This window comes from Opisthocomus hoazin, chromosome 8 (assembly GCF_030867145.1).
Source record: "Opisthocomus hoazin isolate bOpiHoa1 chromosome 8, bOpiHoa1.hap1, whole genome shotgun sequence".
Lineage (NCBI taxonomy): Eukaryota > Metazoa > Chordata > Aves > Opisthocomiformes > Opisthocomidae > Opisthocomus > Opisthocomus hoazin.
In genome coordinates this window covers 16,923,621-16,950,801 of record NC_134421.1, presented here as the reverse complement: position 1 = coordinate 16,950,801, position 27,181 = coordinate 16,923,621, and the positions used below count along the sequence as shown (strand labels likewise).

Sequence of the window (27,181 nt, the reverse complement as noted above, 5' to 3'; positions counted from 1 at the left end):
TTGATTCCAGCCTGCCAGAATACAGCTACAATGCCAGTGTGTGTATCTGAAAAAGCAGGCTACAACGGAAGCATCAGGTACAGCTATTTCAAGCACTCCAGCTGCAACACCTTTGTCAGAGTTGCAAATACACCCCAAGCAGGATTATATCCGATCAGTTTCTTTTCCAGTGTAGGTGTCCTTTAGAAATTGATATTTGCCAACAAGACCTGCAAATTCACTTCCCCTTGGCAATCTCAAGCCTCCTCTGGATGCACCTGCTCTTCCACACAGCTGAGATACGAGATTTCAATTACCTGGCTTCTGGCAAACACCAGATAACAATCTCCTGTTGCCTGTGTTTTACTTGCTTGGCCTCTTTCGCCACGTGATCTCCGCTTCAGCCTGCTGTGGTAGTGCCTGCATGTGCTCGGCGTGAAATGACACCGTCCGGAGCCTTTCAGTAGGATCTTTATTTTGGGACAGAAACTCCTTCCCGGGAGTGTTCTTCCCCTGCTGATTTTAGCAACAACAAAAAAATAAGAATCCCCCAAAAAGCAACATACCTCTAGCACAGACTGTGCAGAAGACGAACATTTTACAAAGCAGTGTTTTTGTATGCTGCAAACATTACAACTAGTAACTATGCAGGAGCTGCCAGTGAACACCATCAGAAGGACCAGAACAAGCATAGCAATTCTTTCAAGAATGATTTTCATCTGCTGTCATAGTACACAACACTCCCTCTTGACAGTAAGCTAGCATGGGGAAAAACCCCGCTTTCCATTATACTTTATTTGAACTTGAAGCAACACTGCACCCAGGAAATCCCACTGCCACCTCTGGACTGTCAGCTGGTTTCCACTGCTCTCTATTCTCTTACTTTATAAAAAAAAAAAAAAGAAAAAAGAAAAGAAAAAAAAAGAAAAACGTTTTGGAACAGAGAAAAGCAACTGCAAAGCGACAGTACTCAACCGGAGGCCATGCACTTAGGTGTAGTTCTGGAAGCCTCTTCCAGCTCAGCTTGTAAAATCTCCTGTAGATTGCATCCAATTTAGCATTTAGACTGACTCTTCCTCTCTCAGAAATCAGATAAAAATCAGACCCTGCACTGAAATCAGACAGTTCATTTCTGTTCTCTCCCACCTGGAAAGCTTTGTTCTCCTAATTAAAACCCTGCCTTGCCCAACGAAACGCAGAAGGGGAGCTCTCAGCTGGCAGCCTTTCGCCTTCCCTTTCCCCATCGGTTTCTCCCTCAGGTCAGGCAAAGGCATATCCCAGAGCTGCAAATGCCGTTAGTCCCACGAGTCAATATTTGCTCTGCACCTTTACAGTCAGAAGAAACGTCCAGCTTCCCAAACAAGTACCTAAGCGAAGAAAGCACAGCCACACATCTGACCAAGGGGTGGACAAGATGCAGATGACTTCTGCCCCTCACACCCTGGATTTTTAAGTGATGCAGAATCCCACACAGACACCGATACGCACCAGCTCCTGGTTAGGAGTCAATATGGTGTTGGTGAACCTGGGTCATTCCAGGAACTGTTTATGGCTTACAAACCACAACCAGCCTCGCACTGCTTTGGGTGTTGAGCAACACACTACAAAGGCAGGAGGGAGGTGGTAGCCTTCACGCTTGCTTTCTACCACTTGACTTGGAATGAAAAGCTGGGGGACTTTAACCGCCCTCAGCCCACTTTCTCAGAGCAGAGAAAGTGCGTCAGAGATAAAAGCCTCCAGCAGGCCTAGGAAGGAGGACAGGAGGCCTGGAAAGCAGCAAAGGTGAGGGCCTTGCAGAGCCAGGTGGGCAGGCAGGCAGGATGACAAGCTGCTGACAGCACTGTCACTGACTGCAGAGCCATCACTCAGGTCTCCAGCGCTGCCCATCACCAACTGGGACCACACACTGATGGCAGGAGTGTGGCAGGGCTAAGTGCCTCCTCCCAACTGCCCCAGGGCACTGTCAGAGCGACACATAACAGAGAGAACAAAAAGCACACTGGAACTCTGTGTCTCCTGCCATAAAGCACCTTTTAGGCTCCTGGCCACACTAGAAATGTAATTCCGTGCAGAAACGAAACTAAAAGCTACTTCCATGTCACAGATCTGCTCTCTGCACCAATCAGTGTCCAGCAAGTCTGCTGCTTGTAATGACAGACAGAGCCCCACCAGAGCTGAAGGTGCTGAACCATCTTCTGTTTATACAAAAGGAACAGAACAAGTAACTTCCAGGTGCGCATCCATTTCATCCCCATTTTGAAAATCAGGATGTGAAAAGGAGAATCCAGTTTCCTACCACTTAAGCACTGGAAGGACAGACCACAGGTGGACTTCCTGATCGTAGTTCAATGTGTCAAGCTTGCCTCTACAAAACCCCTACACAACACCTACTTATGTAGAAGGCAGATATCCTACATATCACCATGTATTTTCTTTTCAGAGCAGAACTGCCTTTTATTTATCTGGCTCCAAAGCAGGCAGCTGATCCTTTATACAGCAAAAGGCTGAATCTCTTACTTCTAGAATCTGGAGATAAGAAAGGCTTCCCCCATGTGGCTCATGAAAAAAAACAAACCCAAAGCAGAACTAGACTTACTTATGGCTCTGCTGATTCCCTGTGCTGCTAACACAAGCTACCACACTTGTAGCCCTGGAAAGCAGAGGGTGCCTATCCTTATGCAGCAGACACTTGGTGCCAGCTAAGCATGAACTGCATTGCTGTGGAGAACCTCATCTGCCAAGACCCTTGGGATCAGAGGAGGAGGAGTTTCCCCTTTCCTGGTGCTCCCATTATTCGAGTGGTGAAAGGATATGTGATGGGAATATAGAGTGCTCCTCCCATCTCACACAGGAGGATTACAATAGATCAAGCACTGGAACTGCAGTTGTTTTTTTTTAATCTGCATTGAATAAGGATGGAAAAAAAAATGGCAGGATACAACCTAGCAAGGCATCCACTCTCACTGCACAGCAAAATTCTCCTTTCTTCCAACACACAGAGAAGAAAACCCACACATGCCAACAGGTAGGTCTGCAACCACCCTAGTCTTCAAGGGTTAGGGTAAAGGCGATTCCACATTAAACACTGCTACCCAAATATAATTCAGAGGTTTCTGATTAGTGTCTAAGGGGGCCCCAAACATCTCTTCCATGACAGTTTGTTTCTGCACAATAAATGGACACTTTCATCCAAACAAACATGGTGCAGAACCAGGGTACTTCTGCAGAACTCTGCAGAAACTCATTTTCCCCAAAACTCTCCAGAAGTGATTTATACCTTCTGCTCCATGAACTTCTGCAAGTCTGCAAACTATTTATAAAATATCTGTGGAAAGTAATGACAACTGCCCAGTTTCATTTGCTATACAGCAGTTTGAAAGAAAATATTTCTGTTAGAGATGCAGGGCTATACCAATCAAAGACAGGTTGAAAGACACTACTAACAGCTATTTAAAGACAGACGTTAGGATGTCTTTTATATGACACTCCTACCCTGAGCAGCGACAAGCGATGCCATCTGAGGCTCTCTCCATCACCTCTGGAGCCAGCCTTGCAAGCACCCTCCAGGTGAAAGTTTGATTCTCAAGCTGGTCTCATCCTACCACTCCCAGTGACAAAGGAACAACAGCCTGAAGAATGGCTCTTCCTCGACAACGCCTCCGACAGATCTGCAAAACTTTAGCTGTCAGGGTTTGCCGTTCTCTTGGTGAGGCACGAGAAAGGCTAGATTCAGGTCACACTCCTGTAGCTCTGGTGTATTACTATTTGCTCTAGCGTTAGTAAAAACCTGTCAGATTCACCTAGCAGGACTCTAAGCAGGTCTCGCTTCATTTGGCTTCAAAAAAATGGCTTTTTAAGGAAAGTATGTCTCACGGCACTCAAGGTTTTTCTCCTTCAGGGCTCTGTCTTTCCAAACTCAACTTTCTGAAGAGGCTAGTAACACCCAAAACACCTCTCAGGACTGTTTGCAAAGCTCTTATCTAGCATGTCACGTTAGACTACTTGGATGTTACTCCCGCAGAAACTTACAGGCACAGATAACTCACAGGAAAAAAAAAAGCAAAATATATGATAATTAACATTTGTAACAAAACACAACAAAAGCCCCGATATTTCCTGTTTCTGAGGATCAGGAAGATTTCTTCCCTGGAACAAAAGGGCTGCCGCTTTATGGACATTTTCTCTCACCTCTGAATCATCAGATACTTCCCAGACAGGAAATACTGCACTGACTGGGCAGCAACAACAGTTCTCCTAGTCATAGTAATACCAATATGCTATGTTCTTTTCTCCTATCTGATAAACCAGGTATGTTTTCATTTCTCCTAGGGTTTTTTTTTTTTTCTTAAGCCAGAAAGAGAATTGCCCTGTTACCAATATAACTTGTTGCACTCCACTTTAAAAAAAAAGCTGAGACTTCCTCAGAGACAAAATAGATGTGGCAGGACAATATCCTCCTCTTCCCTACCAGGTGTCAACACTAACGCAGTTGACAAGTGAGACTTTCCCCAATACTCCCAGATACTTACCCTGCATAAGATTTATCTATCTAAAATCTTGACCGTGTGATAAAAGGTAGCATAGAAAGAAGTTTAAACAAATCTTTGTGTTACTGAGGGTACAAACCTGAAGTGCCAACACCTCTCCGTCTCTTGAGGGACATTTGGAACACTGCGTTCATGACATACAATGAAGCTATTTGTCCACCTACCTGTCAGTTGCAAAGTCTCTGTATCCTATCCATTTGAGCTAGGATAGGATCTAGGATAACCAGCATGATCCAGATCACCAACCAGGACCACCACTGATTTAGCTAGAAGACCTGTAGGACCACATACACCAAAATATAAGGTGCCTTACCTTCATCACTGAAGATAAAGTTGCGAGACTCCTTAGGATTTTTGTTTTTGAAGTTTCCTTTCCTTCTCATGTTTTGGTGAGAAGTTTGCAATTAACAGCCAGGAAGACAGACACCATCCCAATCATTTCCAAAGAGTTACAATCCCAAATGCGGTATCACTTGGGAGGGGTAAACTCACCGATTCCTTCGTTAAAGCATCCCGAATACCAAACATGGTAAGCAATTTTGCAACACACAAACCAATTCACTAAGAATGGGACTGAGACTGGCAGCTCTTTTCACACAGATTCCTCAACCATTTTAAAAAGCTAAATATTTTGATTATTGCTTATCTTTTAAGATCATCAAGGTCCTTCAAAACACGGATATTTGCAAAACATACCATCTTGCAGGAAAGCAAGCAACAGGTTGGAAGCACAGCGAAGAAGAAAAACCTAACTGACATTAGCAGAGACCCCAGAACTGGCGAGTCATTTCAGTCTTGAGCAGGCGTGCAGTACTTCCCTCACCTCATCAGCTGATGTTAACCCTCATCTCCTGATCAGTGTGGTTCCTCCAGAAACATGCCCCTCCTCTCCGCTGCCCCTCACGGATTCCCTTCGTTCTTCTTTGGAGGAAAAAGCATCATTCACTGTGAATGACGTCTCCCTGAGATTACCAAGATACAACATCAAAACATTATCCTAAACAGGAATTAAGAAAGGTGGCACCTGTCATTTTAACCTGTTAAATACAGAATTAACATAATTTTATATTAATGTGACACAACCGGTCCCCACTCTGACCTCTTTAATTACACGTCATGCCTCTTCTCACACCCCTCCTTCCCTTTTACTTCATAAGTTCTCCAGGGTAGGGAACCAACATCTGTTTCTGTATAGTAAAAGCCACGCACAGAGCGCGTGGATCCAGAAACACATAATGAAATAGATCTTCATTCCAGTGACTGTTTCTTTCCAGGACACCGCTCCAGACTCTGTAGCAGCTGAAAAAACACTCTAGAATTCAGATTATCCGTCAAGCAACTGTATTCTGATCAACATCTCAGCAAAAGCAGAGCAGTGCCCCCCTCCTGCTAGGCTGGCAGTTGTTTCTCGAGGGATTTTAAGACCCAGCCTCTCACTACTGAACACCTACTGTTCTTCATTCCAGCAAGACTGCTTCTCTCTCCCATCTATTAGTACTAAAGGATCCTGCGCTTCCTCAAGGCGCTTTTACTACATTATTCCCACCATTCCCCCCTCTCCAAACACCACAGCAAGCCACGCAGAGTAAGGCTGAGGCATCGTGAAGCAGGAAGCTATGACATCACATATAAAAACCACGGACCAACACTGAAATCTACCCGTTTAAAAGGAAAGCACCTGCCTAAATTCAGACATCTCAAAAAAAACTGGGAAGGAAGACGAGCGGACGCAGGGAAGAGAATTTTCCTGCCCCAGCCTTACCAGCTCTGTGAAGAGACACCAGCTGTCCTGGAGCCCGCAGCCGCTGCCTGCAAAGAGATATAAATCCGCGTCACGGCGGTTCTCCACGAGCCCTTCAACTTACACCACCAGGTCCGAGGAACCGCGTTTGCCTCCCGACTTCCTTCTGAGCATTTCTCGCAGCCGGCACCCACAGGGTGCCTGTGCCCACTGCCTAGGGGACACTGACATGTATCCATCTCTGTTTCGTGGCCGTTCCTTCCCCCCCCCCCTCCCCCCCCCCAGCCAGACGGGAGACCGACTGTGTCCGGGGCACCTCAGGCGCGGAAGACGGGCGAGGGCGGCAGGGCTGGAGGGACGAGAGCCAGACCCACGGCGAGGAGAGCAGGCAGGCTACGGGGGGAGGCACATCCCAGGGAGCGGGGAAGGGGGAGAGCGAAGCCTGGGGACAGGGGGGAGCAGGGAGACCGTGCCCCAGCCCAGCCCGACGACGAAGCCGTGCGCGCCATGAGTCACCCGCCGGGGCCCAGAACCTGCGTCAGAGCAGCAGGTGAGCGGCAGCCGGCCCGGGGGCCCGGGCGGGGGCGTCCCTCCCTCCTTCCCTTCACCCCCGCCCGGGAAGGGGCCGGCGAGCGGAGACCCCCCCGCCCCACGCACAGCCCCAGGAGTGGGGCCGCCCCACCAGCTGCAGTCTCACCCCCGGCCCGAGGGGCACCGCAGCGGGGTCAGCTCCCTCAGGACCCCCGCCCTTCCCTCCGCCCAGCGCTGCCCACCATCCCCGGGTCGGCACTCACGCACCTGCTCCCGGCCCCGCCAGCCCCGCACGCCGCTCCGGAGGGCGGCGCGATGCGCATGCGCGGCATCCGGGCTGTAGGCCGCGGGGGCTGTGGGCCGCGGGAGGGGGTCGGCACCTGCCGGCGGCGGGCCGAGGGGCTCCTCGCTTCTCCTCCGCGGCTCGGGTCTCGGGTGGTTTCTGCTCCGAGCTTTCCCGGCGGCGGCTGCGGCGGGGACGCGTCCCGGGGTGAGCCGGGAAGCCCTCTGGCCTCGCCGTTAGCGAAGGGCGGCTTCTGGAAGGCTTCTGGGCCACCCGCTCCCAAGGCCCAAGGAGAGCGGGGAGCGGCGTCGCTGGCTGGTGCCTCCGCCAACTCGGCTGTAAGAAAGAGCGCGAGGTCCCCAGGCAAGCTTCCTGAAGGGGAGCAGAAGCCTCTGAAAGGATCTCTGTGTGCCACAGTTTTCTAGGATGGTGACACTTCCCCTGCGCCATTATTGTTCTTCATTTTCACCTTCGGAGGAAGAGAAGCCCCGTGCCCCGCAGCTGGCCGCCTCTGCCTGGCACAAAGATTGATTTCCAGATGATGAAAAAAAGATAGGGCAGCTGCTCCTTTTCTCTGCACGGGGTGGTTTGGTTTTTTTAATCCCACAAAGGAGGAGGGAGGAGGACCAAAAAAGGAGGGCTTCCACATCGATCTGTTTTCTTTCTTGGCTATCCATTTGAGCAATAGTTTGAAAATTACCAGTGTTTAGTTAGAGTTATCCTTTTCAAACAGATGGCTAATTAAATGTTAATAGCACGAGCAGGAAAAATATTTTAAAGACCATAAAAATCACAAATGTTTGAGACGTTTTGAATGCTGCAGTCTAGAAGCAAGGTAAAGCCAGAGCAATCTAGACAAGGGGAGATCATGGCCTGAAGCTTCCCACTTCTTTGACTACTTTATATAGGCAAGCCTCATTAAAACACTGTATTTTGAAATTCTCTTTAAACAGTGATGGCCTCAAGGAGAGCAGGTAGCTTCTTTCAATTAGTTCTGCTTTCCTTAATTCTCTCCAGCAATCACACTTGGAAAAAAAAGAGTTGAGTAATTCTGATCATGTCATCTCTGAGTCTGAATAACATAACAGAGGTAAAAGGGAACTTTTTATTGCACTCAGGCAAAAGGAGTAGGCTGTAATGTAAGAACACTGGAAGAAGAGGTAAGGGAATCATTCCAGGTTAAGTCAAAGGGAGAAGAGTTTGGTCCAGTACGGCACGTCCGGTAAAGCATAGACATTACAAACAGAGCTGTCAGGGTCAGAAATACGACCAAAGCTCTTGGATTTCTCTGGCATCCAATGAATTCCAACATCTTTTTTCTTTCCTTATCAGACAAAACTTACCTGCAGTAGAGAACGACTTTCACATGCCAGATTCCACTTGCCATTTACTACCAAGCACCTACAGCAAAGGACCTGGAGAAGTCACAATGGCTGGTTCCTAACCCACACCTGTAACTCTGATTTTCAGACTACAGAGCCACAGGTATAGTATTAAACCAGCAAGGGAGCACTGAAGGACCACCAGTCTGATAAACCAAGGTGTTCCATGGTCTCTTCCTTTCATTATTCCTGATTTTTTTGGCCTGTTTGCTGCCCAGATCACAGTATCTGAAAACCAGGACAAGCTTTTATCATCTTTTCAGACACCTGTGGAGAAAGTTTAAGAGCAGATGGCTAAGATGGAAATGGGAGTGAGCGCAGTTCCTCTCCCCCCTGCTCTTCAACAAGTCATAGATTGGTGTCAATCAATGCACCTGGCATTGCTCTTTAAACAGCCAGCAGTGCTCTATAAGGGGCCAGCGAAAGGTACTGTGATAAAGTTACCTTGTCACAATCAAGCATTTCTCAGTAACTCAGCACACAATAGATGGAGGCTCGATTCAACAGCAGAGAATGAAAAGCAGCATCTGGAATCAAGGCAGCTGTAAGCTCTGGGGGTTAAATGTACTGCAGAGAACCAAAATAACATGACACAGTAAACAGACCTGGTTCAATAAGGCTTTTATTATCTCCCTGTTCCCACACACCTTTGCAGAATATACCTAAAGTGCCAGCTCAATTTTCCCACCCATCTTGCTTTGGTATGGAATCAGCGCTGGTCGAACCTCCTCCTCCAGGAACTTTGCCACCTGTTCAAGAAAGATGGGAAAGAGAACATTTGCAAAAGAAAGGGCTTGGCTGCTTCTCCCCATTCAGACCTGCTTATCTCCCTGGGGTCTCTGTTTCATTGAATCATAGAATCATTAAGGTTGGAAAAGGCCTCCAAGATCATCACGTCCAACCGTCAACCCAACACAACCATGCCTGCTAACCATGTCCCCAAGTGCCACATCTACATGTTTTTTGAACGCCTCCAGGGATGGTGACTGGACCACTTCCCTGGGCAGCCTCTTCCAATGCTTTACAACCCTTTCAGCAAAGAAAATTTTCCTAATATCCAATCTAAACCTTCCCCGATGCATCTTGAGGCCTGTCTCTTGTTTCACAGAGACACCCGGCAGTCTGATGTGTCCAGGGTGAAGCCCACAGGGAAGAAAAACAAGAAAGCCAAGGAAAAAAAAGAGAGAAATGTGTCTGCCTTAGTAGTATGGGCAGAGGTTCACAGTATGTACACTCTCTGGCATACAAAAGGACGTAGGATTAAACAACACATTGCATTACAACCCATAGCACCCGTAGCCTCTTTCCACTACTTTACCTGTTGAGGAGCACGTCCAGTGAAGGAGGAGGGATCCAACAGGCTTTCGAGTTGTTTATGGATAGGGCTGAAGTAAGGATCAGCACGGACACGGGCAATGAAGTCATTATCACCCCCTTCCTGTTTCACAACAGCAGCTGCTTGCTGGGAGAGAACACGAATCTTCTCGTGGCAATCCTGTAGGAGCAGGCGGAAGAGGAGGGGAAAAGAAAAAGTCGTTCCATTGCTACTGACAGCACATGTTCATCCCACTAACTTGTGTGGAAGGGAGAAACACCAGAGCATACTGCACTGGAAGCATACAAATGAGACACAGCTTGGACTGCAATGTCTCCTATACCGCTATATGAAAACCAGATTTTCTTCATCTTTCCACATCTGCCCTTTGAGGCTAAAACAGTCTCAATGACACATATGTTCCCTGTTCAATTATACCACAAACTTATGACACTGGAATCCTTTACACTTCCTCAAATTACCCAAATACTCTTAGGAGTCACTATAGGATTTTTTTCAGTTGTAAACAATGTAAAACATCTACAGACTTGGAGAAGGAAGGAACCTGTCCAACTTAAGCAGTGAGACTACCATGGCTTACATATGGACAGACTGAAGGGAAAAAACCCCCTCACAAACGCGAGGGCCTTAAGACACTCTCTCCCCCAGAGAACCCTCACATGGCACCAAGACTGGCAAAACCCTTATAATGATTTTTCTAACAGAATTCCTAATCCCTTGACTTCCTGTGGAATCGATCTACATAACCAAGGGAACCCAATTGTAGTCAGTGACCACCTGCAAAATCAGATGTGGACATGCTGGCCCTAAAATACTGTCATGTGGTTGCATTCACAGCCCTGTAGATCTTCTCCTCCAAAGTATTATCCTTGACCTGTCTTCAGTTAGGAGGAAAATAATCTCCCGTTCCTTGTTTCCTCCATCCAAATGCCATCTTGCTCCAGCACTGACCTGCCTCAGGTGAGCAGATCTGTCTTCTGGATGTTTAGAGGAGGGAGCTGTTTAGTAGTGGGGAAAGGAAGTGAGTTTCTATGCTATGAGGTGGGAAAACACAGAAAATGTCCTGTTCCAGAGTTCCCAGCACATGAAAACAGAACATACTAATGTGAATAAGAACAGATTTTATAAGTGTACTAAACTCTCTAGATGTGTAATTAAACAGCACCAGAAAGAAGGCAGGCCAGTAACAAACACAAATGAAATTCACTCTTCAATCTAACCAAAACAGAGAGAACTGTTTAAGTAAGTATGGGATACTTTAGAGAGAGAACCAGCTGAAAAGATAATGAAACTTATCCACATGACGTGACCCTTAATACATTTAGTTTGGAAGCTTACTGACTGACCCAGTGACAAACATTGGGGGGCGGGGGGGGGGTGGGGGTGAGGAAAAAGTATATTTCCTGACTAATATCATGGGCGAGTTGCCACAAGCGTTTCGGAGAACTAGAACAACATATCCTGCTCAAAGCTTCTAACAAACCCTACCGTTTTTACTATATTGCAAGTTTAACTTCTGTCCTTGATGTGGAAATAATCATAGAAGGAAAAATTACTATCTGAAGGTAAGTGAAAAGATGCTGGTTTATTAAGATGTAAATTTGGTTATCAGTTTTAAGCTGAATTGTGAAATTAAATGATGAGGAAATATAATCTAATTATGGCTGGATTTATTTACTAAGGAAAACATTTAATTTCAATTTGCTTGAACACAGAAAACTGAACGAAGGACCACAAACAAAACTAATAATAAAAAGCACTATACTGAATTAGGGAAGAGTGACACCTGAATGAATGGTTCAGAATGGTCTTACTTGCTTTTTCGTTAACAGCACTGATTCATTCTTTTAATTTACAAGGTAGCCAACCGCCAACACGTTCCATTTAAAGAAGCCTGGCCTGTGTCCCAAGTTCCTTCAAACATTTACAAAAGGAAAACGCCTACTAGTGTCTAATATAAAAATAGGTCTCCCTCTTCTCCAGCACAGCCAGCCAGATTAGCTCAAACACACAGTGTTCCTAACACAAAATACGGATCTCCACAACTGCTCTCTCCTCAGAGAGCAGAGTCTGGCTTTGCAGCACCAGTGCGATATTAATAACTCTGTGGGAGCAGGTGGAGAACAAAGAAAGGTGAGACAGGCAGGACAAGAGCCCAGATATGTTTGTTTCTCAGGAGTCAAAAGCCAGGCAGTGAACAAAGGTATTTTGGATTGCATTTGTACCTGACGATTGCCCCCTGCTTTCACCATCGCCATGATTATATTCTCTGTGGCCATGAATGGCAGCTCCTGCCGGATCCTCCTCTCAATCACCTTGAACAAAACAAACAAACAAAAGGAAAAAGCATTATAGAAATTATGCAGACAACTGTGACTCCTGGTGAAGCTTTCTTCTCCCTTTGAATCTCCAGGACTGGACAATGATGCAAAGATAACTTCTCTTTTTGACCTTAGCTCTGGAAATCCAGGTATTGAAGCAGATAATACTTAGCAGTTATACCTTGTAAGGGACATTACTGTGCAAAAGATGTACAATTTTTTTTTTTTTAATGTGTATGTAAGTTACAGGACTGTATGAGATCTGTCTTGGCAGTATCCTTTAATGCTAAGTTATAGAGATCCATTCTGTAGTTCAGGGAAAAATACCCTTTGTGAGAAGTTTTGAATTCACTATCTTTTGTCTTCAACAAGTACCCTTTCATGTCTGTCCTGCAAACAGTGAGAACCTAGCAAGAACAGACAGCAAAATTCAGAAACCATTTGAACTAACAGATAAAAATGTAATCCCTTAGAGTGGGAGGACTTTTATACGCTTTGATATAGTTGCAGCATTATCAAGGATGCAGCACTGCACACATTATCTCCTGCTTTACCTTTGGATATACCACAAGTCCCTCGGAGATATTCTGCAGTGTACTCAGAATGATGTCAGCTGTGAGGAACGCCTCAGCCAGACAGACGCGCCTGTGAAACACATACCCAAGGCCCCAGTTAGCAATAAAGGCCATGCTCCAGCCGATCTCCTGTCCATCTCACTAGTTTCGGTACATAATTCTGTAAATAGCATTACTGTGGCCCTAAAGCTGGAACTGTTCTCCTTACTGGTGCTTCTTGTTGCTTATACGTCACAACCAGGAAAGCTAAAGAACATCTTATAGCAGTGGCTCTCAAGCTGGGGAGAAGGGAGGTTTTTTTTGATTCAGGGTTTTTTGGTTTTTTCGTCAGCGGAGAGGGGGTGAAGGCACACATAGAAAGCTCCAAGATAATTCAATGATTACATAGCTAGGAAAGAGGGCAGCAATTTACAGAGCTAGCAAACACATAAGTATCTTCCCCTATGTGTTTCACGTTTCCCTGTCTACTGATCCTACCCTCCAGGAGTAAGACATACTGCACACTGATGCTGTGCCTGGCTGTGCTCAGTGGGGAACTTCCAAATCGACCCACGCATTTGGTGGGGGCTTCCTTCAAGAGACCAGCTCCTGGTCACAGAGGACGCTCCTGACAAAAAGCAACGACAAAAAGGAAAGGAGGGAAAGGAGAGGAGTAGTGGGGACTGAGCTGTATCTGGCAAAAGGCTCTGCATCACAATGCAGCAATTACAGTATCATCCATCTGTGACAGCAGTGCCTGGCCCATTCTAAACTGTAATCTTTTAAAATATACCAGTACTTGAAGGTTGTGCTACGTTTAAGGCCCCCAATTCTATGACACTGTCTTCAGAAGGACTTTGCTGTTTTGTAGCTTGATTGCATTTTCTCTGGCTTGCTCTCCTTTCAAAACACTATAGCTTTAAGAAGAAAAATCCAAGGCACAGAATTTTTTAATTGAATTCTGAAGTGGACAAATGACCTTTTCTATTAGATGAGGTGCAAATACAATTTTAAATATTCCATCTCTCAACACTTGGTAGCTATTGGGAAATAAACACATCATATCAACCAGTATCCAATTTCTTAAATATACATTGTTTTCTGCTGCCTATGCAGCTCTTTTCTTAACAAGATTGGCAGCTGTGGAGTAAAGTCCTTTTGGGAATTACTCTTTAAGAAGTGAAGATGATCAGACTGAAAAACCACATTCAAAACAAACAGGGAGGAAAACCTGAGAAATGTGAGTACTGTTACACTATATTGTTGAAACAGGAAGACTATGAGAGCAGTTTATTACCACGGCTTCTGCACCCCTCCCTCTCTTTGCTGATTTACTTTGCAGAAGATCGTGACATTAAAAAAACCTAACAGTTTTCATCTGATCTTACAGAGGAAACCAGTTTTTAGTCTACAGATTCTACTGAGACTGCTTTTCATCAAGGTGGTAACTTGTGGTTTTAGTTTCAAAACAGTATTTTCTAAATATATCAAAGGACCTTCCTGCACAAGACCTTCTGAAATTGCTGCATTGCATGATCTAAACAAACCTGTTGGCACTGTCATCCAGCGTTCGCTCAAACCACTGCACCGAGGCTGTTTGGAGGGGATCTAGCACCAGAGTCATCAGGTGTCGAGCCAGGCTGCAGCAGCGTTCTGAACGCATTGGATTCCTCTTGTAAGGCATAGCACTTGAACCTGTGAAAGAAGAAAGAGCAATGGAAACAGGGCAGCAGAACTAGTGATTCAGGAAGACGACATGAGAGTCCTCCCCCAGAGAAGAAAAACGTGTCAGGAATCATGTTTTTGACTAAAGCCTCAAAACATGATGATCTTCTAAGGACAAAATGGAATAAAGAAAATGACACCACCACACTTCCCCTTCAGAATAGAAACATCCAAACGCGGGGAGAAAAAAAGTGAGAAGACATTTTGCAATTCTGCAAACAGAAGAAGTACTACCACATAAAAAGAACAAATGGACTTATTTTTTAATGCAGTATTTAGCAACATCTCTATAGGCTACACATGGCAACTTTATCAATGTTTAAGACCCCATCTGCTCAATAACGATGTCCTCTGAAGTCTGATACGTATGCTGCTGCCTGTTGCTCTGGTGAATGAATAACAAAACCGTCCCAAGAATGTAACATGGTTCAAGTAACAGATACGAGTAAGGCTTAATTTGCTGATTTAGTCCTATGCAACTATTTTGGGGGCCTGAACTTTCTTCCACCCAAGATCCAAAATTCTACATTCCTTCTTCACTTACACTTATGTCAGAATCACATCACTGGTATTCTTCTGGCAAGTGTCCAGCCTACTTTCATTGTTCCAATTTTGTCTGTTTATAAAGACCAAAATGCCAAGTCAAGCTGAAAACCAACAGCTCTAGTCAGCTTCATGAGGAACAGAAAACAGTAAGTACTCCTCAGACCCAGATCTTCCTCTGTGGGGAATGGGGCATACATGACTGCTTCTGCTCGTCCCACAAGCCCAGTAAGTGCACGAATGCAAATCTGATTTTAATTACTTAATATCCAGAAACCTTTAGGTAAAGTGCTTTTTTTCTTTTTCCTTTTTTTCCTTCTTTTTCTTTAGAAAGGACCCAAAATACTAACAATGTCAAACCCCAGTTAATTTAAAGCAACTCCTGTCAGTGACATTTCTAAGTTTGCTTAACAGGCTGCACCAACACAAATGAAAAGATATATACATTGGTCCAAGAAATGTCTCCTATCCCTTACCAATCTGATCTTTCTCAAAAGGCTCCTCTATCTCCTTCAGGTTAGCCAAAAGACGAATGTCAGTACAAATCTAGAAAAAAAGCATAAGAAATTAACAAACAGAACCAAACTAACATACAACCAATATATACTCCTGTTAGTGTTCTTGGAGAATTGTTTGCATGTATGTCTGGGAAGTAAACTACGGGGACAGTGAAAAATTTGACAAAAAAAATGACATTGCAATCATACTTCCTGGCCTAAAAGTCCCAGTCAAGAAAATATTATGAAAAAAGCATGTCCACTGCATTAAAACACAACAGGACTCCATGAAGGGCAAGTATTTGCAGGAAATGGAAGACAGCCCAGGAGGGAACACTGCAAATGCACAACAAAATTACACAGTGATTTGCAAACACAGATAATGTGTGCTCACTGAACTAGCCAGCCTACAAAACTAAAACAGAAGAAAATACCACAGATCACTTTAGCCCAAGAGACGGAGGAGGGAGGGAACAGAGATAAATCAATGAAAAGAATCCTCAAGGACAGAGAGAATAACATCATTATCAGAGAAGCAATTAGCGAGGCACAAACAGTGAAATTTAAAAACTCTGCACCACTAGGAAAGACATTTACTCTGATTGGATCAATTTAGCATAGATTAGACTAATATCTGGTGTGGGATTTATTAACCCATTTTAGAATCTGCTCAGCAAACTTGATATTTGCCACTTGTCTTAAGACCTTTGAGGTTTAATTACTAGGCATGTACCCAGCAGTGAATTTACATGATCACAAAAAGAAAAGCTGAACAAGGAACACCAACTGATATTTCCTGAGAAAAGCATTCTGCACCAAGAGCACCTTCTCTTCAAGATCTAAAATGTTTCCCCCTCTTCCAGATGTGTACAAATAGGGTGCTCACCTTGTGTATAGATGCCCCTAGACTGGCCAGCACAGACAGGACTTCAATATCCACCTTGCGACTATAGGTCTGCCCTGTGACCATGTAAGCCCTAGAAATAAACACAGAAGTTGAGTGCTCCAGACAGATACAACAGTGCTGCAAGACTCTGAGCAAGGAGTGACATGACTCTTCAAGCGGAGGGCTGTCGTTCTCCCCTGATAAGAACAACTTTGGATGCGGGCTGTCAGTTTCTTGGGGCAGCATGCAAATGGGAGAGAGAAAAACAGAGGAAAAATGGACAGCCGTGTTTTGACAGGGAGACAAGCAGAATTGGCCTATTTAGGAGGTGAAATTTCCTGCGAGAAGCTGCAATTGGGAATGGAAGATGTCAAGGGGAGGTAAGTAAAAAGCAGCACAGATGTCAGTTTGGCAGCTAGGGCAATCTGGGCCAACACGGACAGCAGGAGTCACACATTTATAACACCAAATACAGCTGAGTAAGCATGCTTGTTACATACCGCTTAAATCCTGCTTTTTCAGTCACTAATCTGTCCAGCTCTTCAACCTCAGGGTGAAGAAATAAACAAAACAAACAGAGCTCAGAATGTAACAACTCAGGAAGGTCAGCAACAGCAATAAGGATCCTTTGCTTTTCTCAGTTTCCTGTCAACAAAGGTTTTACTTGCTGGGAAGCACCTCCATCCCAAATTCTGCTCACTTTCACACACAGCCTTGTCAGTGGGTCCCAGAGGAATCACAGTGCCCTTGTGAATTTGATGCCGGAATCTCCATGTTCCCCCAAACAAAAAAGCGTTCCAGAGGGGAGAATTACCAAGACTGCAAGCCTATGCCCTGGGCTGTCTGACTTACTTTACTATGGTCTCCCTCAAAGAGCTGCAAGAAGCTGGCTTGAGTGCCAGTGGTGCCTTTTACACCCCGAAAGCGCAGGTCATCTCGAGCCCGCTCCAGGTTGTGCAGGTCCATGCACAAGTCCTGAATCCACAAGCAGCAGCGTTTCCCCACAGTGGTGAGCTGTGCAGGTCTGAAAACAACCAAGAACAGAAAGTGACTCATTGACAATTTGCACAATAACTCCAGAAGGACACACTTTGCTGCTGAGTCTACTGTTAAGGCCTCCTTGCAGGCTGGTCTCTCTGACTCCTCAGAGCAGAAATGAAAAAGACACCAGTAAGTGGTACTGAAGATGTGATCATTCTTTTCAGGAATTAGATGTAATTACATCAAGAGAAAACAGTAACTGTAGTTTCTGTATGTGTTAGGTGATTAGGAAATAAGTGAGAATGGGTGTCTGAAGGTGTTTCACTACTACAGCTTCTGAGAGTGTCTTAAAGAAAAGTGACCTGAGGCCCACTAGTCAGAACATCTAACATGGGTTTCACAGCATTGTCCCAGGACTCTGTGGAGTGGAAAAGCCTCAGCCCGCGCAAGAAACACAATGTCCCGGCCGCAGCCCTGCTCCTGTGCCTGGGGCTCTGGCTGCTTGTGAGGGAAGCTGGAGGGCTGGCGAAAACTGGGGGTGCATCTACCCCCCACCCCAATTCTGCTCATATAGGGGGCATCCTGGCTATCTTACAGCTCACTGGTATGAATTTCTCAGTGCAGAAACACCTGTGTACACGTTGTGGTTTTTAGTGATTCCTCTAAGGGACTGTTCCTTTTTAATTATAAAAATGCATTCCTCAGCCTCTGGGCAAACGTGCAATCATTAACAATACTGTTAGTCAACATCTTTTGTAAGACTTCCACCTTGAAACAAATATCTGCAAGCTTCAACCACACTGTCCCTCTGCAAAAGCTTTGAGTATTAGCAGAGCCTAGAAGTGGAAATATTTAAAGTTAACCACGTGAACTCCAAAGACAACCTCTATACTATTTCAGAAAAGCACATGCACAAGAACAAGGTGCTCCTGACTAAGCTCAGACATACAAAGGAAGCACGCAAGGCGTGCAAGCAGGGATGGGCAATCCAGGAAGAATGCAAAGAAATTGTCCAAGGGCGCAGGGATGGGGTTAAGAAAGCCAAAGCCCACCTGCCGTTTAGTCTGATGTAGGATGTGAAAGGCGACAAGAAGGGCCTCTGCAAGAAGGTAAGCAGCAAAAGGGAAGGCCAGGGAAAACGCGGACCAGTTCATAAATGGGGCAGATGTCCTGCTGACAAAGGACACAGAAAAGGCTGAGGTATCAATGACTTCTTCACCTCAGTTTTTATGACTTCGCCTTGCATACACTTCTTGAACACTCCTTTATACTCATTCCAAAAGCGAAGATAAAACTGATGCTAGAGAATACTCCTCTGAAAAGCTGTAGATGAAGAGGGACCTAGGACTAGAACTGATGCAACTGACATGGCATCTACAGCAAGACAACTAATCAGAGACCTGACCTGATGCTCTCACCCTCCTTTGGGAGAAATTCTGAAGTGCCGGACACTGAGCCTGACATGACCTGTGCTTAATTTCCTTGGCTCTGGTGTTCCATATCACCAGGGTAGAAGCTCCAGGCTTAATTCAAGGTGTACAGTTTAATGCCTCTGAAAGCAAACCAGCTTTATGAAGCAGCAGATTAATCTATGCCAACAACAAACTTGTCCAAATCTCATTGTCCTTTGACTCAGTAGTCTGCGTAAAAATACTATACTCTCTTCTATCCTATCCTGAAACCAGTCATGTCAGAAGTGCTGCACAAGAAGTGTAAGTTTCCCAAGAGAGAGAAAACAGTATCATCCTGTTGAACAGAAGAAACTGTTTCTGATTCTTCCCAAGGATCCATACAGGATGTATGAAAACTGACAGATCCCGAATCATCACTTTAGAAGGAAGCTTCAGCTATAGTGACAGAGTAACTTTAGTAACAACAGCCAGTAACGAACGTTTCTAAGCTGCAGTTGAAACTAACTTAACTGACAGAAAAATGAACATCAAGCAAATGTGACTGGAAGACAGGCTTATTGCAATTCCCAGTCGTGCTTTTTGAAATAGCCCAGAATATACACATGTATGTTCGCCAGGAAGTCGCTCCTTATGAAGCTGTGCTAGAACAACTGCTGACAGCCAGTCAAAGCAAACAGTTCAATTTCCTGAGACAAGGCTGGAGTTAGGTACATACTCCTTTTCTGAACCACGAACAATGTCTTAATGACTTCCAGCAGTATCTACTGCCACTGGTCAGAGATGGGGGAAAAAAGGATGAAAGAAAGCAGGAGGAAGTCAATTTAACCAAAGCACAGCTGACAAAATGAAAGCAAAGGCTGATAGCTACTTACTGGTAGTGAGTGAAGCCCAAAGTAGGCAGGTCAGCATACTTCTCAGCAAAGTCGGCCAGCCGGCTGATCACCCTTGCAAGCTGGTGGATGCAGGAAGGATAGAAGAGAGGTGGAATGAGAGAGAAAAAAACCAAAACCCACAGCAGAAGCTAGCATGCTTAAGCACAACAACATTGTGAGAAAAAAGGGAGGGAAACAACTGTGCAATGCTTGAACACCCCCTCTAATTGTAGAATGTGTTATGTTTCATTTTTTCAGGGCATGCATATAACTTTTGCTTGCTATGAAACTCAAGCAAGAGATGATACGAGTGGCTGGGACTTCAGCTCACACTAGTCTAGTCCTTGTGCCCTGTCTAATCCTGCAGTTGGTTTATCCCTGAGTATTTTCTTTATTCCTGGAAATGGTCAGAAATAGAGCTGCTTGGGCTGTAACTGACACACATACAGTCCAGGGCAGATTGGGTGCGAAGACACTCAGGTCAGATAGACAACACTGCGCTACACTCCCACTATATCTGACCTCAGAAAATTGAATGCTGACACGCTCCTAGGAAAATAGTCAAGGGGATCCCTAAGCTGACCCTGACAGCAATACAGTTGTTTTCTGAACCTAGTACCTGTGGCACAGATAAAGACGGAGTTGCTTATAATTCCCATAGTGAGCAAAGAAGCTTTGGGGAAAGACTTGAGAAGGGCAAGGAAGATAACTGCTCACTTTCGTGAGAATAACCCAGACAGACAGCTCCTCCTAGCTTCCCAGCAAGGTTTAGGAAAATCCAAGTTAAACACAGGCTATTCCACAGCACATCAGCGCTGCCCACTTCTGAGACACTCTGCACAACTGCCTTCTCACCTTGGGTAGTAGCAGGTTAAACCCATCACGGAGGACAATCAGATCCTGAAAGAAGCAAAGAAAGGAAGTTTGGGCCATGTCTGAAGGACCAGACATAATGGCTTCTCTGAGAGAACACAGATAATTGAAATATGCTCTGTCCGCTCAAAAGTCTCTTTTTAAAATGAAAGCTCTGCATTCCTCCTTCTGCCAAAACTTGCAGTGAACTTGCTTATGACAAAAATGTCATATGCATCACTGCTCCTTCTATACTACCCACAGAAAGGCATACTGGGCAGAAGACGATCCATTTCCACTGACTGGGTATGGATGATTATTTTGAGACACTTGGGACACCCATGGAATGACAGACTAAATCATTCATCCTGGGTGGAAAATGCAGGTGCTGTAGGCTAAAGACAGCAGGAAAGTAAGTGGACTGATCATGCAGCAGCTGTCTTTACTCCTTTTTTTAAGACTGAGGTACAGCTAAGTGCAAGTGTCACAAGGAAAGTGGTATTAGCTAAAAGCCAAACAGACTTGCATAGGAGTAGGGAAAAAATACTCATGCAGCAGCTTCTCATGCGACAAAAGCGGTTGTGAAGCTGCAATGACTTGGACACAGGGGAACAGCAATATACACTGAGAATCACAGAATAGTAGGGGTTGGAAGGGACCTCTGTGGGTCATCTAGTCCAACCCTCCTGCCAAAGCAGGGTCACCTACAGCAGGCTGCACAGGACCTTGTCCAGGCGGGTCTTGAATATCTCCAGAGAAGGAGACTCCACAACCTCCCTGGGCAGCCTGTTCCAGTGCTCCGTCACCCTCAGAGGGAAGAAGTTCTTCCTCATGTTCAGACGGAACTTCCTGTGCCTCAGTTTGTGCCCATTGCCCCTTGTCCTGTCACTGGGCACCACTGAAAAGAGTCTGGCCCCATCCTCCTGACACCCACCCTTCAGATATTTATAAACATTTATTAGGTCCCCTCGCAGCCTTCTCTTCTTCAGGCTGAACAGGCCCAGCTCCCTCAGGCTCTCCTCGCAGGGGAGATGTTCCAGTCCCCTCATCATCCTCGTAGCCCTCCGCTGGACTCGACAGTAGCTCTTCATTAGGCTTTAGTTTGCACTCAGTTTTAGACAGGATTTTAATGAATATTTTGCAGTTCTGTAGAACGGTGGTACTTCCTTCTTCACTTAACACACTTCTCCATTCTCTTGGCCACTTTATTTACCTTGAATTAATACAGGGGTTCCCAGCAGCAGCTGCAAGCTCATGGGCTGCGTATATCTAAAGTGGCCTGGGTTTGTAAGTCAGGGAACTCTTGTCTTGTTGGCATAACTGACAGTTCACATGTTACTGCATGCATTTGCAACTCACAATCTTTTCTCTCCTTGAATATTTAACATGCAAGCAGAGCAGTCAGCTTCCAGACAGATCTTTCTTCATATCAGAAGAAAAAAGGCAAGAGGAGCTTGCCTTCCTAGGGTAGCTAGGGTAAAGGGGAATGAACTTCAACGGTAAAACTAATGAAAACATCTGAAAAATCTATTTAATATTATTTAATAAAGAAAAGTTTATAAAGAGCTATCAAGTCAGCAACTGTAGCTTTGTTTCGCCCAGCTCTACAGGCAGGAAATTGAACATATTATATTACCGTATTATCCCCTACGTAGCAGGAAGTTGCTCCAAGGTGAATGATGGCTGCAGCTTTTGGACAGCAGTGGGCAAAGGTGTGAACGTGGGCCATCACATCGTGACGCAGCTTCTTCTCTTCGTCTGCTGCCATCTTGAAGTCAATGTTGTCCAGATTTGCTTCCATCTCCTGTATCTGCTCATCTGTGATAGGAAGCCCAAGTGACTGCAAGGGGAAAAGAACTTTCTATTTCTTTTTGTCTTTAAAAGACAGCGCAAACTGAGGCAGAAGCTGTTTAGACAATTTACTCCCATGTGACATCTCACGGAAGCGTGGCAATTTGGCATAATCAAGAGCTGTAACAGCAAGCGCTTTCACTCTAGGGTTGTCCAACCTTTTCCAATACGACAGGACAGCATTCATGCTTAGATGTTCCTCTCGGGCTTCATATTTTCCTCAATCATGTAACAGCCCTGGGACAACTACAAAAGTTAGACACGTGGGGAAAAGTGATATAAAAATAGTATAGTTTTAAATTCTATTAATGAAATTTACCCTTTGGGCGGGTACAATCCAGGTACCGTGTGACAAGATAGTTTGTGTCAGGAAGAACTCTTTGGACCACAACTAGACCTACAGGACTGCAAACAGCAGACTTAGAACATACGGGAATGTACACATATTTGTACCTTTCCAAAAGTCCTAAAATACTTCATGTCAGTCTGAATCTGGAAGTTTGGGAAATTAGTTACTTGATCTGGAAGCAGGAGATAAACGCTCCTAATTCATGTTAAAAAACATTTGCTTAACTTTTTCAGCAAGCTGACTTACAAACAGAGTAAGATATCAAACCACAGAACTATACACTGGTATAACTCTTGCACAAGATAACTAAGCTGAGAAAAATGGCTTTTCCTGACACCAAGAGTTTAAAAGTCTCACAATGAACTTGGCATTACTGCCTTTTCCAAATGAAAATGTTATTGTCTTGCACATTAGTCATAAGAAGTCACCAGCCAGGAAGCTTCAATGACACAAAATATTTCAAAAGCTGGTTCTGTTCAGCATCAAACTGACTAAAAAAGTGTTTTGCAGGTGTGGAATCTGGAACTAGAGAAGACAGCGAGTGAAGCAGACGTGTCTTCAAGGTCCTCATCAGATAATTAGTACCCACACAACTTAAAACATGATGCTGCAAGTGTATGCACAGCCATGAGTGCCCGTATGAATGAGAAAAAGCACCTGGCCCTAGACTGCTGTCTCTGAGGTGTGCTGACGCAGACCGTAACTGCCTGGAAGCACACAGGCAACTCATCAGGCAATACAGTCTTGTGCCCAGATTAAAATCTCGTGCCTTATTCATGCATCCATGTTGTGCTGGGGAAAGCTGACCACGGCATGCAGTCACTGACAGCCATACAGAAAGGAAAGACGTAATCCCCGGGAAAAGGGCCTGTTTGTCATAGGAATACGTGCAAGGTATGGCAGCGCCAAGGCAAATGCTGTTCTCATGCGCCCCCAGGCATGATGTGAGGCCTCTTCCCTACAAGTTTTTGCTGATGTTGACAGTACCTCTGGAGGAAAGTGATTGGATGTCCTTCAAACCTCTCCACCTAAGAAAACTAAGCAGAAAAACTACCTGAGGAATACCGTAGGGTTTTCTCCAAAGAAACTACAGGTCAGTGATGCACTCTCTGGATTGTGTTTTTAAGGTGTCCTTCCTCTGAGGCTGTTCCAACACTTGGATGTGCCACTGTAACAACTATGACTGTTCATTCACCTCTCTTCCTAAAGGGCAGAGCAATCCAGGCAGATGATATGGAATGTCTCCTGCAAGCAGAATGAGAACACCAGGCTTCTCCTCCAACAAAGAACATACAACAGAAAAATACCAAAACTTAAACTGGACAAAAAAATTAGATTGGGAGCTACTACAGGCAGACAACATTCAGATTCTACATGTGCAAAACATTTTATTAGTCAGTTTGATGCTGCAGGATGCCAAAGTTACTTCTACTAGAAGGAAGAGTTCCATGAAATTTGTACTTGTCTTCTAAATAACACATTTTTAGGCCAAGAGTTCAGGATTAGAAAGAAAAAAAAATGAGGTATCAATAAAGTTATCATAATACAAATTAATTTATGTCAAAAAAATAAACTAGAGTTGTAGGATGGGTATGAACTCACACACTTCAGCTCTTAACCCAAACTTTAACTACTGTCAGTTGAGAAAAAGATTAGTTTCAGGAGCTCTCTCATACTAATCACTCATTTTGCTGAGTCTCCTCTTTCAAACTTCTGTTATTGCCTGCTGTAAGGAACAAAATACAAACTGTAGAGATTTTCTGTCTAATCCAGTTTCCAGTGAAATAACTTTCAGTTCATATTTCGCGTATTCCAAGTGGACTACTCAAAAATCTCTCCCCTAAGTAGCGTGAGTATTGAAACTACTCACCCGGCCCTGTACTTATAACTTCGTCACTAAACTGCATGTCCCCTCTTTTACTACTTGCCTGTAGCTTTCAGAAAACCTATGGTTAAATCTTCTTAATATTCTGATTTACTACAAAACAGGAATCAGTATTGCCCACAGTTAATTATTTCTTTTTTTTTAAGCGCACTCCAAAAGAAATATCGCATATCTTCAATAAGGATGACTGGAGAAGCAACATATAAGTGGCTTGAAAGCGAGGATAAGTACTGGATTAAATAGTGCCCATAGTTCATTCATTACTTTTTTTTTTTTAAAATGAGCCCCAAAAGAAATACTATGTATCTTCAATAAGGAACCTGAGGAAATTGCTTGTATCTGTAACTAACTGATCATTGATAGAGCTAACAGGTGCTGAAAGTAGCTGCCTCTTCCTCTTTCAGTCCAGAGCTGACATCAGAAGACAAACTCCTCTGGAACGAGGAGACAGATAAAAATAGTAATCTCCCTCTTCCCACTATGAAAAGGGTGCTCAAGAAATTGCAAGACCTGCCTCTGCTTTCTGGGAACATAACTCTGTGCTGGCAATAGGAGGGAATGCAAGGGTCAACAGACAGGGGGAACCTCAAGTTCAGGGCTTGGGAGGGGAAACCTAGAAGTCTCACACTGGTGCTTTCAGGAGCTTGCTTTCTCTTGTTGGGCAAATTATGTGTTCGGTTCTCGAACAGAAGAAAAGGTGATGATTACCTCCTAGAATTGATAAGACTGTTTAAATTATCATGCTTTCAACATACAAAGGTCCTTCAGCATGCGCTCTTGGTATTGACGCTTCCTGTGCTAGATGAGGTTTGCAGCCTGCTCGCTCCAGCACCTCAGCTGTGACAATACCTAGCACGTGGTATTTCAGAAGACAACTCCCATTTAACACAGCTGTATAATTACATCTTCAGCTTCTAAAACCTCACATTTAGTGCAGCATGCTATCAATGAGGCAGCTGTAGTGGTATGATTCTTGAATGGAGAAGAAACACATTAACAGCACCGTGCACTGCTTGTTCATTCTCCAGCACGGAGCTTCTCTGCCCTTGCACTAATAGTAACAAACAGCCCGAGTGCTCGGATTGCTCCCTAACGCTCCCAGTGCTGTGAAAATGGAAGGACTCTGTACAAAACAAATGGGCAACTACGGAGTCTGAAAGCCAAAGCTATCTTGTCAGAAGGCAGGGTGGCTTGGTGTGGTTTTTCCTTTGTTCTTCGGGAACATGTCACAGCTTCTTCACTGTCAAAAACCTGATACATTTTAGAACTAAGAGGAATTCCTCTCAGTGACAAGGAATGAAGTTAGTGCATCTTAAAAATCGGCTGTGTCTCAACAAAGAAGTAGCAACGGGCTGTACACATACCCCTAACTGGGACCAAAATCAAAGCAATAAGGCTCAGCTTAAACTATGTTTTAAAAACATTTAACTCTATGGGCTCTGCTAACACCACAGCTTGCCATCACATGGACGTACTCTCAGCCGCTGCTTCCCAGTGGCTGAATTGATACCAGTCTTTTGTGCTACTTGCTGTTTATTTTTTATGGCACGTAGCCTGTCAGAAATGTCTGCTAAGTGTTTCTGGGGTAGCTATTCTGCTCGCTTCGGCCAAAAGCAAACCGGTCTCAGAAACGAGGGCTGTCTAAGCACAGCTGGCTGCAGACGCGCGGGGCGGTGCGGCTGGCGCAGGCCGACAGCGACCGGACTGCAGGCGGGAGCAGGGCCCGTCGGTCACAGCCCCCCAGAGCAAACAGCCCGGCGCTGGCGAAGGGCACCGATGTTTGCTCGGGAGGCAACCACCCCCCCCCCCCACCCCCAGAAAACTGCTTAGCAAAGCTTTTGCAGAACCCATTTCGCAAAAAAGGCAAAAGTGCAGTGGGGAGGGCACGGGACAAGAGGAGGTGATTTGCTGGGGGGGGTGACAGGTACGCGGAGGACGGCAGAAGACCGCCCTCGCACCACCACATTCCCACCCCACCCCACCCCCCCCCAGCAGGCAGCGGGAGACTGCCGGGGTCGGTTTTCTCCCGCCCGCCGCTCAGTCTCCCATTCCCCAGAGGCAGCTCACGCCGGGCGGGACACCCGAGGAGCGCCGCGCCCCTCGCACCCGCCGTCCCCCGCCAGAGCCCTGACGGGAAGCGGGACGGGGCCGCGGCAGCACCCCCCCCCCCCTCCCCGGGCCGCCCTCCCCTCAGCAGCCCCGTCCCGCCGTTACCTTCTCTGCCTGCGCGAGGTAGAGCCAGAGGCGGCGCCACGTGCCGAACTTCTTCCTCTCGCTGAAGTTGAAGCCCATCTCGGCGCTGGCGTATCGCGACACCAGCGGGGAGCGGTAGCGCGCCAGCGGGTCCTCCGCGGCGCCGGGGGTCGCCATGGCAGCGGCGGCGCGGGGAGACGCGGCGATACCACGGGCGCCCGGGGCGGGACGCCCGCCGGCAGCGGGGGGAAAAGGGCGGGCGGCGGCCCCGCCCCGCTGTCGCGAGGAACCCCGCCCCCGGCGCAGAATGCGGCGCCGCGGGCTCAGCGCTGGGGAGGCGGCGCCCCCTGGCGGGCGGAGGCCGCGCGCGGGGCGAGGGGAGCGAAGATGGCGGCGGGGGCAGAGCAGCAGAAGAAACGCGATGAAAACACCAGTGGTAAATGCTTAGCAGCCAAACACAT

General features: G+C 45.8%; 2 protein-coding genes across 5 annotated transcripts in view; both read right to left on the bottom strand.

Annotated features, from left to right (window-relative positions):
- SGSM3 (small G protein signaling modulator 3) overlaps positions 1-7,115 on the bottom strand; it is a 30,884-nt gene extending 23,769 nt beyond the window's left edge. The window contains exons 1-4 of one of the 4 annotated variants that reach the window (XM_075429349.1): positions 7,066-7,115; positions 6,289-6,335; positions 5,350-5,488; positions 297-495 (exon numbers count right to left, since the gene is read on the bottom strand). The gene's annotated coding sequence lies outside the window, so the exon portion shown is untranslated. Of the gene's footprint in view, positions 1-296; positions 496-5,349; positions 5,489-6,288; positions 6,336-6,583; positions 6,606-7,065 lie in introns of those variants that run through there. The other 3 variants (XM_075429348.1, XM_075429347.1, XM_075429350.1) reach the window with 3 other exon arrangements.
- Positions 7,116-9,069: 1,954 nt separating this feature from the next.
- On the bottom strand, positions 9,070-26,971 carry ADSL (adenylosuccinate lyase). The gene is made up of 13 exons (XM_075428484.1): positions 26,742-26,971; positions 22,079-22,282; positions 20,446-20,490; positions 19,591-19,670; positions 17,178-17,349; positions 16,826-16,872; positions 16,326-16,416; positions 15,419-15,488; positions 14,222-14,369; positions 12,675-12,765; positions 12,025-12,114; positions 9,782-9,958; positions 9,070-9,212 (listed from the first exon to the last, which is right to left on the bottom strand). Exons 1-13 carry the CDS (start codon positions 26,895-26,897, stop codon positions 9,126-9,128), a joined length of 1,458 nt encoding a protein of 485 aa, XP_075284599.1. The 5' UTR covers positions 26,898-26,971; the 3' UTR covers positions 9,070-9,125.
- Between the last annotated feature and the right edge of the window lie 210 nt (positions 26,972-27,181).

Coding starts and splice junctions, on each gene's coding strand:
- ADSL (XM_075428484.1), bottom strand. CDS start 26,897: ATGGCGACCCCCGGCGCCGCGGAGGACCCGCTGGCGCGCTACCGCTCC. Junction 16,417..16,825: donor GAAAAAGCAGGATTTAAGCG/GTATGTAACAAG, acceptor GTTTATTTCTAG/GGCTTACATGGTCACAGGGC. Junction 15,489..16,325: donor TAGGGGCATCTATACACAAG/GTGAGCACCCTA, acceptor CTTTTTTTCTAG/ATTTGTACTGACATTCGTCT.